The sequence below is a fragment of the Perca flavescens genome, chromosome 21 (assembly GCF_004354835.1).
Source record: "Perca flavescens isolate YP-PL-M2 chromosome 21, PFLA_1.0, whole genome shotgun sequence".
NCBI lineage: Eukaryota > Metazoa > Chordata > Actinopteri > Perciformes > Percidae > Perca > Perca flavescens.
In genome coordinates this window covers 28,300,716-28,313,365 of record NC_041351.1, presented here as the reverse complement: position 1 = coordinate 28,313,365, position 12,650 = coordinate 28,300,716, and the positions used below count along the sequence as shown (strand labels likewise).

Genomic DNA, 12,650 nt, shown 5'->3' with positions numbered 1-12,650 from the left:
TTGGATAAAAGCTAAATGACATGTAATGTAATATACTATGTATGTATATATATATATATATATATATATATATATACATTCTCACCCAAGCACATCTCGCACATTCATCTACACATACACATTCATTCCATGTTCTCAATAAATATCTAAAAAACAGTAAACACAGCAGTTATTGCACAGAGTCCAATTGCACTGAGGGGGTAAGGGATGTGTGTATGTTTTTATGTTTGTATGTGTGTATGATTTCTGTAATATGTTCACAGCTCTGGGGAAGAAGCTGTTCCGGAGTCTTTGTGCGTGTGCTGGGGGTTCTCAGTCAGCCTAAGGGGAGGGTGGTGAACAGGGAGTGTCCGGGGTGTAAGGTGTCCTGCCTGACGTTTGTGGCCCGTGTGAGAAGACGGCTTGAGTATATTTCACTCAGGTTTGGGAGGGGGGAGCCAATGATCCCCTCAGCCATCCCAAACCATTAGGTTTCTCTACATCTGTTTTATACAGTTGTGTGAGGAAAAAAAATCTTCCCAGCCCTTGTCACATGACCAATTGTTTCCATGTTGACTATTCAAATTTTTGCCTTAAGAGCCCAAACTTTGTATTGTATTTGGATATACAATTTGTTGAAAATAAAAAACAAGTTAAATTAATAATGAATGTGATGTTTTATTAAGCTAAATTAAATTGTGTTATCCAATATTTCCAATATTTCTAAAATATTAATAATAATTTATATATTTATTATATTATATATATAATTTTTTTTCTAGGCTGTAAAATCCCCTGGGATCCCCCGACTGATTGAGGTCAGGGGAGGATGGTTGCAGTGGGCCCAGAAATACATGAAGACTAATTTGTCCCACCACAAAAATTCAAAGCACAGGTCCGAGGGGGGGGGATACTGTGTCAGAGAACTGGATACAGTGTTCGGCGGGAAGCCCTGTACGTTCCAATGAGAGTGCTCAAAAGCGCATTAATCATCTCAAATCCCAAATCATGGCTCAAATCCGCATGTCACCACCATTGACATATGGTCACCACAGAACAGCCATTTGCACACTTGGCGCATCCTATGGGCGCATCACTTCACTTAAAGTATTACTCCGCCATTGCTGCGTCAAATGTACGGAGAGTTAAACAACCGTTTCAAACCTTTGTATTCATGTAAGTAATTCAGGAACCACTGTGGTACACACAAAAGCTCTCCAACTAGTAGACTAGGCCTATATAAAGTAATTCATCGGATTAAACGACTCATTTGTTACAATGTTAAGATAACTTTCACTGGAAATGTATGTTTGGATCAACTGCCTGGGACTCGACGCTATCTTAAAAAATAGCTGCTGAGAATGTGTGAATTTCGCGGACGTACACAATCTAAATCTGTCAGTCGAAACATTATTTTTTTCAGCAGATATCTACAAGATAAGCTAGCAAAAGCAGTTTGTCGTTTATGTGTGTGGTAGTTATTATTCAGTTGGGGAAATCCCACGATCTCTACCAAACTAATGTTAGCTTAAGTTGACATGATGGTTTAAGTTGTCTGTCGTGCCAATGTTGACGTTGGATCAGAACAGCGGTTTGGCATATATAACGTGTATATTAATAATATACAGTCTATGGTTTGGCGGGGTGCTGCCATGGCAACGACTAGAGCGTCAACCAGTGACTGTAAAAAGACAACATGTCCGGGGGAGCGACACGTCGTGAAAAGAGAGAGCAACCAAAAGCAAAGGACAATAAGCTACAGGTAATAACTGGCCATTGTTGTATGTGTGTGTGTGTGTTCGACCTAACTAGAGCATGTCTCTTTCCTTCTCGTAAGAAAGAGGAAAGTGTCTTCCTGCAGTGGGAAGTGCTGCCAAACCACCAAATCCAAGAGCTGCTTAAGAGAACTGTGGACGAACTTCAGTTGTAAGTAGCGTCACCCTCATATGATAACGTAATGTCCCTGCGGCGGTCGCAACGAGCTAGTTTAACGTTAGTGTTAGTTAAGAATGCTTTTAACGTTACTGGCTAAAAGTAAGCTAAATATGAGCTGTAGCAAAGAATTTCTAATAAGGGTAGAAGTGCCACTCTCTGGATACTTCCGGCTTCTGAACTGGTTGCAGTTCCACTCTGGTTCCATATAGGGGGCACTCACAGGCGAGTGCAGAATGAATGGAGGTTTATGGGAGCCTGACGTGGTCCTACTCAGATTCTAGTCTAGTCTAGTCTGGGTCATAGACAGTATATAATGGACCAACAGACCCCGTTGCTCTGGACGGAGACCAGTGAAGGCTATTAGAAGCACTTTTCCGGTGATGGCCAGCTTTACTGCGCAGCCTCCAACTGAGAGAATGTGACGTGAGCAACGTGTCTGAAAGTTGTAAGTCTTCTGGTAGCTGTGCCAAGAGAAATCTCAACCATTCCCAATCTTACAGATACGGAGACTGTAGGTGTATGTAAGGAGATAACATGGGCACAGGCTAATTATTGATCACTAACATGCTAGTTAACATTAGTAATTAAACCTAAACATCTCATGTAAGTCGAAACTGCCTGCGAGCTTCTCCTGTACTATACGGTAATTCCTCTACTATGCGACAGTAAGTCACTTGGTTATGACACAATCGTTAGCTTATTTTTACAAAAACGTCTGCTACGGAGCCATAACGTGAGGTACAAGGTAATGAAGCCTTTTATACATTGTCGTGTTTCTTTGGAACTAAACAACGGACAAATAGAGTCTTTAAACGCTTCAGATGTAAAGTTATTCGCAGTCAAGTGACGTAAAAAAAAAATGGCGGTCAGCGGAATGCTAACAGGAGGTGATGGCCAGTTAGCAACAAAATGGCGCCATGATGGCTCGAGTTCTGAAGCAAAGCTTACCCCCTTGGTCTGGGTTGTGATTATGGGGCTTGTTCCAACCGAACATGAAAAGAAATGCCTCTGCATTCATTGGATAGACCTCCAACCAATCAGAGCAACGGAACTCAACACTGTGTATCGTCTCCATAGCAACCACTCTTTGCACAATGCATTCGTTCTAACTTCCGACTTTTAGACTTTTTTGAAGCTGGATATATCATTTGTTTTTTGTAAATATAAATGTGGATAACGTTAGTGATAGTGACATGCTCGCTACAGTTGCATTTCTAGAGATGGATTGGCGAAAACACGTTTTATTTCTCTGATTCACGGCTTTGTTCTAGCGCCGGCGGTCCCTCTCTTCAGTCTCTCTCTATGTCTCTCCACCATATAATGCTCTCTCTCTTCAGTCTTTCTATATCTTTCTCCACCATATAACGCTCTCTCTCTCTCTCTCTCTCTCTCTCTCTCTCGAGTCTCTCTCTATCTCGCTCCACCATATAACGCTACTGTGCTTTCGGGCAGTTGTTGAGGCTCCTCCGCTGAGGATTTTAAAATGAATGCGCTGTCGATATCTTCTGTAACAGACGCGATGGTGGAATCTACACCTCAACAAATTCAACCCAAGCGTTCTTTGGTGACGTGATTGATTCTGTTACTGTTGATCATCTTTCCGACAATGTGATTGGTCCGAACAGATCCTGTTCGGGCAATAATTGCTTCTCAACGGTACGACTCCAGACCGAACTTCCCGACCTCGAATTTTGTGGGCGGGGCTAAGTTCGGCTGGCATCCAGGCTAGGTCTATGGAGTTATACCCCTCAAAATCCACTTTTCTCAGGATATCATTTTTTGTTTAGTAATTTGAATGTTGCATTCGAAAGGGGAGGCTAAGAAAATATACTGCTGGGTATTAGAATTTCTTAAAGTGTTGTTTTTGTTTTAAAAAGCCTTTTAATGTCAATGACATCATACACATCGTACGGCCAGAGATACTGCTTCACGGCAAGCTCTGAGTCCCTTCTTTTGTTCTCGACAACACAGCTGACAGGTTAGGCCCCCTCTCCCCCCCTGTCAATACACGTGCTAGAAAGAGGTCTGCTAATGTTTTAAAGACCACGCCGAAATATTCACTCTGACATTCTGGTTCCGCTTCGGATGCCATCAAGCGGGATCTCTGGTCGTAATCAGTCCTCCACTGACCAGTCAGCATTCATTAGCAGAATGCTAGCGTGTTACGGACAACAACAACTCAACCTGTAAGAAATCAAAAGGACATAAGTACTCGTTCATTCAACTTTTGACCTATTATCCATGTTGAACTTGCAAAAACTACAATCAAATCTGAGATTTCTCAATGGCAATCAGGCGAAAGAGACAAATTTAGCCATTTAGCTCCATAGACTCCCACTCATTTTTGCACTCTCCTGCAATCACCCCCAGTGGAACTCTGGTGGAACTGCAACCAAATTCGGTACAGTGGGTTTAAATAGGGAGTGAAATGGCTCTCCGTAGACAGGCTCTGGCTGTAGCCTCAACACCATAAAATTCTGATTCTGAATTCAGAAATGTTGAAGCCTTTCATTATTTATCATTTTGTTGGCCTAAATCATATTTAGTATACAACAACTTGAATTAGTGTTTAAAATATCCTCTGTGTGTACATTTTTATTGTGGAATGTAAACTCTAAATTTGTTCTCTAAAACCTACAAATTCACAACAACAACAACAACAAGAACATACGGACAAAATGGCCTTCCTATTCTCAATGGTAGCTACGGCCCAGAGGTTTCAGCAGCATTGAAGTGACTCTATTTCCATGCATAATTTCTGCTGCACTGAAATAGTATTTATCCAGATCTGCTCTCTGTTGTCTGTAGTGAAATGAAAGTGATTCTGGACTTGAGGAATCATCAGATCTGTATGAAGGAAGCTGCCCTGCTGGATTACTATGTCTGTGGCTTCTGGTGGGCGAAAGAGGCCAACTTCACCCCCATAAAGATCTCCTTCACCATGGCTGTACTGCACATGCTGCTGGATAACATAAGAGGTACATACAGAGAAAAGGATGACAGGCAGACAGGACTTCAGTCCGTATCCCCATATTAGTAAAGAAACCTTGCCAAACTACACCCCTTCTTGTCGTTCCAGAAGCTTGAACAAATCATCCATTACTTTGTCTACTCTTCTTGTTTAAGCTAAGAAGCTGTAGCACCATTACAGTTAGCTCAGGAATCTGCTGCTCAATTACTGCTTGTTCCTAATTTCGAACAATCCTTCCCCGTCTCTCAGCATTTGAATCTTCACTCAATATAGTGAATGATTTTGGACACAGCTTTTTTACACTGAGTTACCAGGTTATGGAGTACAACTGCACAACCTAAAGCAATCCAATACAAAAAAATCCTGCCTTTTTAAATTAGAATATTGGAAACAAAACCACAACTAATTACAGCCTCAAAAACTACCATTGTATTTAATCTCAGATACAGTGTCAACAGAGCATTATAAGTTTCACTCAGATATGAGCTTTTGGGGCTCAAGCTGGTATGTGTTGGATTTCAGCGCATTGTGCAGGTGTTACTTTTTAATATTTCAGTGAATTTAGATGAGAAATGATCAGTGTTGGGAACGTTACTTTAAAAAAGTAATTAGTTATAGTTACTCACTACTTGTTCAAAAAAGTAACTGAGTTAGTAACTGAATTACTCTATAATAAAAGTAACTCGTTACCAGGGAAAGTAACTATTTGGGTTACTTAAAAAAAAAAAGAAGTTGCTATATGTCAAAGAATTTGGATTTATTTTAGCAGTTTTCACAAGTCAGTTGAAATGAATAGAACAGACAGGTGTTTGTACATAACTTTCGATATTTATTGCACGTCGACAGACAGCAAGAGATTTATCCTGCACTTCAAGTATTATCTTTGTAAGAAAAGTAAACAGTTACACCATATAAACTTATATGACACGTATACTTTTAACACCTGCCTGTCATACGGTTGACTTCAGCCTGTGTCATAGGTTTTTGTTGTGAGGCAGAAAGATCTAGCTTTTGCTGCTTGGAGGATTTTGCTCCGAGTCCTTCTTTGCCAGCAGATGGCGAGCGATCATCTGTGGTGGAGGTATCGGTGTTTTTGGCCACTAGCTTTGTGGATGCGTGTGTCGTTGTGAGATGCTTCATTAAATTAGAGTTACTTATAACGGATGTCCACAAAATCTTTGCTCCTGAACATAATGTACACATGCACGTTCTTGCCTTTGACCACAAGTAATTTGAAGTAGTGCATATCTCCACCTTGAAAATGCCAACTTTTCATCGGATTGCTCCTGACTCGCCATCTCTGCCTAATCTGTTTAGCTGTTGTGTGTGTGGCGCGTGTGCTGGCATGTGTGTAAAAACACTGGCTCTGATTGGCTACCATGAAACACGACTCTGCCTTAGCCAATCATAAACGTTTACCTCGTTATTAACCCACCTTCTCAGTAGCTGTTAGCAAGGGATGCGTTCGGATTACACAGTTTATTCAATCAATGCATAGTAACGCACCGCATTTAACGTCCAGTAACGTTAACGGCGTTGTAACGACGGGAAAAGTAATTAGTTAGATTACCCCGTTACTAAAAAAATAACGCCGTTACCTAACGCCGTTCTTTTAAACGGCGTTATTACAAACACTGGAAATGATACATTTTAATTTACTTTATGTCGCTACAGTGCAGAAAAGGTAGTTATAAGTGCATGATATAACTACGTATCCTAATAAATATATCAGAATCGCAGCACTGCTTTGTGGTAATTTGTGCTCTGTTGTCAATTTTCAGAGAAACAGATGGTTTTAGTGGAGAACTTGATGGAGTTTGCTAAGGCCTTATGTGCTGCCTGCAAGTGGTCGACTTCAAAGGAAGACAGCCCTCCACTTCTAGACAGAGAAGAAGCCACGGCACTCATAAGTTACATCAGAAACAGGTCAGAGGATCCTTAAAATTTACAGGTAAAACTAGAGTTTTTTTCAAGCTCTGTGTCTGACTCATTCAGAGACATCTGAAAGGTTAAAAATGCATACCCACTAGAAATCCAAGCCAACAAGTCCATGTGGGCCCAGCATGGGTTTAATGGGCTGGCATAAACATATGTCCATTCATGTGCTTTATACAGGCCCTATATGGGTTATGGTCATAGAAATAAAATGGATAGAAAGGCCATTCAAATCAACGTAGCAGAATGATCAGAGCAGCAGCCATTTTTATGTGTACCATTGCCATGGTAACGTAGTTGCGGAGGTGAGGTTTTGCAGTAACAGACACACAAGCAATGGAGTAGTAACTGTCGGTACACAATCCGTTCTGCCTGCACAATCCGTTCTGCACATGCGCAAGATATTACTGTTTACGACCTGCACGATCTGTTCCACGCTAGAATGAGCTGAACAGCTGGGTCTAATGTCAGCGGTCTGCCGACCAGTTGCCGCTGGGTCTAACTGTCCCTCCTGCTCACTCCCCACGTCAGGTCGCTCTCCTCCCAACAAGCTGCGACAGTTTCCTCACTGACGCGTATTGTCACCATGACAACTAAAAACAATCGCCATTTAGTTGTGTACCAATCAAATGACCACGGCAAACAGTTCAATGGCCTTTCGATCCATTTTATTTCCATGGTTATGGTGGTGTACATAAACCTACATAGTTATAGTGAACATTGTGTGGATAGATGAAAAGTTATATTTGCATAGTTTGTTAATATGTCCTTATGCTAACATTAGATATTTACACAGCTAAAAGCCATATTACAAAAAATTTGTTTTGTTACGGTGTTCACGAAACATTAGTTGACATTAGTTTATCTGTGTTAAAGAAACAAGTCTTGAAGTTATAAAATGGGTGCAATATTTACTTTGGTGACTATGGGTCAAAAGGATCGGTCATAATCTGTGTTCATTTTCACTTCATCCATTGGAATCAATAGTCTCAGCAGGGCTTGACAGTGCGAGTGTTTAAGTCGAATTTGCGACAGACTGTCACTTAGGGTGTGTGTTGGGGGGGGTGTACTTGTTGACTGGGTTCATTCTGGATGAACTGGTATTACATGCTGAAAAGCTGTTCAGTAAAGTATAGTACTGTAGATGGGCAAACATCCTGGCTTCTTGTTTCAAATTTTGAAAAATGAAGGATAACATTCTGACAATATAAAAAAATAATGTTTGGGACTACATTGTGTAATTGGCAGAAAAAGGGAAATTAGAGACCTTATTATATTAGTAGTATCTTCAAATAATGACAAAGGATCTCAAAATAATGACTTAATATCTCAAAATGAGACACTTGCTCAAAATATTGACTAAGTATCTCAAAATGTTGACTTAGTATCTCAAAATATTGACTTACTATCTGAAAAAAACTAAGTATCTCAAAATATTGACTTAGCACCTCAAAATAATGAGAAAGTATCTTAAAATATTGACTTAATATCTCAAAATATTGACTTACTATCTGAAAAAACAAAGTATCTCAAAATATTGACTTAGCACCAAGGTTATAATCGTTAACGAAAACGAAACGAAATAACGGAAACTAGTTGGGAAAAAACATTGTCGTTAACTGAAATAAAAATAAAAACAAGGCATTACAAAAAACGATAACTAAACTAAAACTGTATTGTCTGTTTGCAAAACTAACTAAAATGAAATAAAATGATTGAGTAAATGTCCTTAGTTTTCGTCTTTGTCAATGTCTTTCACAGAGCAAATAACGTTATATCTTTCAGAGTTGACATTTCCGAACATAGACCTGTTTTATTCAGTCTATGCCGTAAACATATAGTTTTTGACTGGGAACCCAGAAATTCTGACATTTCACGTCAAATTGAACACAACATAGTCCATGTCCGTACCCCTCGCCTGCCATCATAGCGGTACCAAAATTCGGAAGAAGAAGCCTATTTGATTATGACTGTGTCAGATAAAAGCAAGTGCCTCGCAGTGGAAGGTGGTAAAATAAGTGGACAATTAAGGGAAAAATCCCACGAATTTGAAAGTACATTTGAGAAGCGCGCACAAGGAGTCTAACCTAGCTTACCTTAACAAGCAGTGACAGGGCAAGGAGAACGCAAAGCCCCCTTTCCCCGAAACAGAAGCTAACCCCGGTACAGGGCGTGGATGTATGGGGGCAGGGCCAGACAGCATGACGGAGACAACCGCAGGACAGAGAACACTACAGGAGGGCTTTCTCTAAAAGCGTGAGGAAGCGTGGGTTAATATGTGTATTGATACTGGGAGTCTACACAACTGTGTGAGTCGATTGACTTCAAAAAGTTTGCCACTTTACTTAAAACAAAGTTCAAAATATTGAACAAAATCTGTCGATGTATGTCTTCTTTAGTCTGTTGGCTATTTAGGTTTTTTCCTGACACAGTTACTAGCACATTTTGCACTTACTGCGGCGTCTTGTGTAGACAAAAGTGAGTACACCCCTCACATTTTAGTAAATATTTCATTATATCTTTTAATGGGACAACACTGAAGAAATTACACTTTGCTACAATAAAGTATTAAGTGTACAGCTTGTATAACAGTGTAAATGCACTGTCCCCTCAAAATAACTCAACATACAGCCATTAATGTCTAAACCGCTGGCAACAAAAGTGAGTACACCCCTATGTTAAATTCCCATAGAGGCAGGCAGATGGTTATTTTTAAAGGCCAGTTATTTTATGGATCCAGGATACTATGCATCCTGATAAAGTTCCCTTGGCCTTTGTAATTAAAATAGTTCCCCCTACAACATCACATACCCTACCATACGAAATCCAAGTTAAGAAAACATTAGTGAATGCCAGAATCTTCGTAAAAAGTGCGTAAGTGGGGTTTAAGAACACATTTCTTCGTAAGAACGGTTGGTGAATGAGGCCCTTTGCTCTTATAGGATATATTGTGTTTTAATAATTCAAGTGCCACAGCTGACCCTGTGTATTCTGTTGGCTGCAGTCTGTTTCAGAAATACAGACTCTATGAGCTTCTGTTCACCACATCCAGAGAGGAGCTACTGACAGGCATGGAGGTGTGTGTGTGTGTGTCTCTGTGTGTGTGTCTCTGTGTGTGTGTCTCTGTGCATTTAAATAATAGTCAAACATGCTGTTTTCCAGAGGACCATTGAGGTGTTGAGCTGTCAGGATGCTCTCACTCCCTTGGAGGAAGGTATTTCCACTCACCTCTCCTTCCACTAAATGGCTCTGCCTGTTATCCAGACAAATGAACAGGTGACGATGGATAGAGGGATAGCATCAGTGTGAGCTGTGACTTGCGATTCCTTTGTCGTCCACAGTAGGGCGTTGTCTGTCTGTGGAATCAGACTGTACATAAGCAGTCCACATGTCATCTTTGTCCTTACTTTTGCTTTGTTTCTGTACCTTTCACACAGTCCATGTTGTTAGACTGCCTCACATGGATCAAATGACCTATAAACTAGGCTAATTGTTAGACTTCCTATGGGTAAAGTGGTATGTAACAGTGACACAGAAGGGTACACATGTTTTTTCCTTCACAATAGATAGTTAATCAGTTTGTTAAAAAATAATAATAAAAGAAACCTCTTCTGAAATATGCATATGTTTGTTCATCATGACTAATGCTAAATTGTACAGTGACTTATGCTTCCCTTTGTGTATGTAAATGCATCTAACATTCTACCCCTGGCCAACTTAAGAAAACTTGCTTAAATTTAAGGCTACATTTACATCGCTACGTTTTGTTTTAAGCGGAGTTTTGAGCCAAAAGTGATCTCCGTGAACAAGTATTTTTATCTCCAGTAGAAGAACTAATCTCCGTTTAAACTAACACGCCCAAACTGCATATCTCATCAACATTCTCGTATACTAGGCATGTGCGTGCCGGGGTAAACGGGGCAGCGTGTATACTCCTCCCATTGCTGGTAGTTGCCATGGTAATGTTAGTAGCTTAGTCTCAGAGGAAGAGACGTCACGACCCAATCAGGCGGCGAAACGTTGGCGTCGGTGTGGCTAAAGGTCTCCGTTTGCAGCCGTTGAGACTCTAACACAACCGCGCAGATTCCAAACCAAAACGGGTCAGAAGTGTTTCCAAATGTCTCCGGTTTAGGGGCTCAGAAGCAGGGGGAATGCCAAGTGTTAACGTAGCAAAAGATATTTGTTTCTATACCAAAACGTAGCAATGTAAATATAGCCTGAGTATGGTAATAAATTAAAAAATTAAAAAAAGCAGACAATTTAAGCAATAGTTAAGCATTGCAATGCAAATATAAAGAATTAAAAAATAACTGTAAAATTCTAAAACTGAGCTAACATGTTCATACAGTACAACAAAAATGGTAGTGGAGTTTAAGTGATAACAGATTCTACGTAAAAGCAAAGATAACGTTTTTAACAGCCACCTCAATAATACTGAAAGAATAGATGGTTTTTTTTCAGTTGTATCTCTATATAATATTCACATGTTCATTAAAAGAGTGATTGGTCAATACAGTATATTTTTTTCCTCTCCATACTGGCCATGCATAAAAGCATGTCTGGTATTACCCTGTTTTTAATACGCTTATAGTGGCACTTAAAAAAGCAGGATGGAAGAGATAGAAAAGATCACAAGATGAAATAGGGAAAAAAAAGCTTTAAAAAGAGGGTCATGAGATGGTTGCAGAGATGTTCTTGCTAGCTTGAGCTCATCTTCTCCACCTTTTCCTCGGTATTAACTCTGTTTACATTTAAAACCTGGACTGGCCAGAGTCAGCCAGAGGTTAGCAGTCGGCAGGAGACTGGCAAGTGGATTTCCTTATCCTGATGAGGGACTCATAGCCATCACCGTCAAACGTCAACCACATAAAACATAGTCAATGTCAGTGGTACGCTATTACTATATCTGTATATTATATCCATTAACCATGGCTGGAGACTCTCTCCATACTCTGCTACTGAATTTATCTACTATAGTTCAACATATTGTTGATATTGCCACATTTTCTGTCCGAGCACGGCCCGTGTCCGACAGAGCGGTAACCGAACCCGACCCGAGCCTGACAGGCATTAAGATATTTATGTCCGAGCCCAACACCGTTAAAATCTCTTTTTTTCTCATGCTAATGACACATGTACGTTTGTTTGCTGGTCCGCTGAGCTGTGTGAGCTGGGAGGGGAGTACAGGGAGAGAGATGGCAGCTCCTCTTTCAGATTCTGCCTCACGGTCTCTCACAAAGGCCGACAGTTACGTCTGGAAATGAAGCGACGTGATTAAAAATGCATATCGCGCTGACGTGACAGAGCCCAACCCGAACATAATCTAAATATCTGTCCGAACCCGGCCCGTCGGGTACCGTCGGGTCCCGTTGTGCTCGAGTCAGGTATCCATCCGCTAAACCTCACCACAGAGTCAGTGCACATTAATAATGTAGGCAAGAATGCATGAATTTCAGATGTGATTTACAATCTGTAAATAATGTATAAACTGTAAGCTTATATTCCAAGCTTATATGTTTGCTTTTGATTTCATACGGTGTTGCCAAAGCGTACAGGCGATTCAATAGTGTGTTGTTGTAGTCAATTTTGCAATAAGGTTTTAGGTGAATGTTAAATTGAGGAAAAATAGAAAATATATGGTATAATCTCTAAAACAATCTCACTCAGTTATTGTAAATCGAGTCATTATTAATATTGAACACATTACACTTATCGTCCCTAGTGATTTACTGTTTTCTCTGCGTGCTTTCAGCCTTCCATTCAGCAGGATATTTCAGTTGGACATCTATTTGAGTCTGTCACAGATTGCCCGTGCTGTTCCAGTTTGCAT

At 40.3% G+C, this 12,650-nt stretch overlaps 1 protein-coding gene across 7 annotated transcripts; it reads left to right on the top strand.

Annotated features, from left to right (window-relative positions):
- Nucleotides 1-1,014: 1,014 nt before the first annotated feature.
- Nucleotides 1,015-10,439, top strand: cabcoco1 (ciliary associated calcium binding coiled-coil 1). 7 transcript variants are annotated; one of them, XM_028568703.1, is made up of 7 exons: nucleotides 1,068-1,155; nucleotides 1,608-1,741; nucleotides 1,817-1,905; nucleotides 4,723-4,892; nucleotides 6,667-6,811; nucleotides 9,825-9,897; nucleotides 9,983-10,439. In XM_028568703.1, exons 2-7 carry the CDS (start codon nucleotides 1,676-1,678, stop codon nucleotides 10,061-10,063), a joined length of 624 nt encoding a protein of 207 aa, XP_028424504.1. In that variant the 5' UTR covers nucleotides 1,068-1,155; nucleotides 1,608-1,675; the 3' UTR covers nucleotides 10,064-10,439. The 7 variants fall into 7 exon arrangements, with proteins under 7 accessions (XP_028424501.1, XP_028424502.1, XP_028424508.1 ...); XM_028568704.1 differs by having other exon boundaries at nucleotides 1,086-1,155; nucleotides 1,646-1,741; XM_028568700.1 differs by lacking the exon at nucleotides 1,608-1,741 and having other exon boundaries at nucleotides 1,015-1,155; nucleotides 1,792-1,905.
- Nucleotides 10,440-12,650: the final 2,211 nt, after the last annotated feature.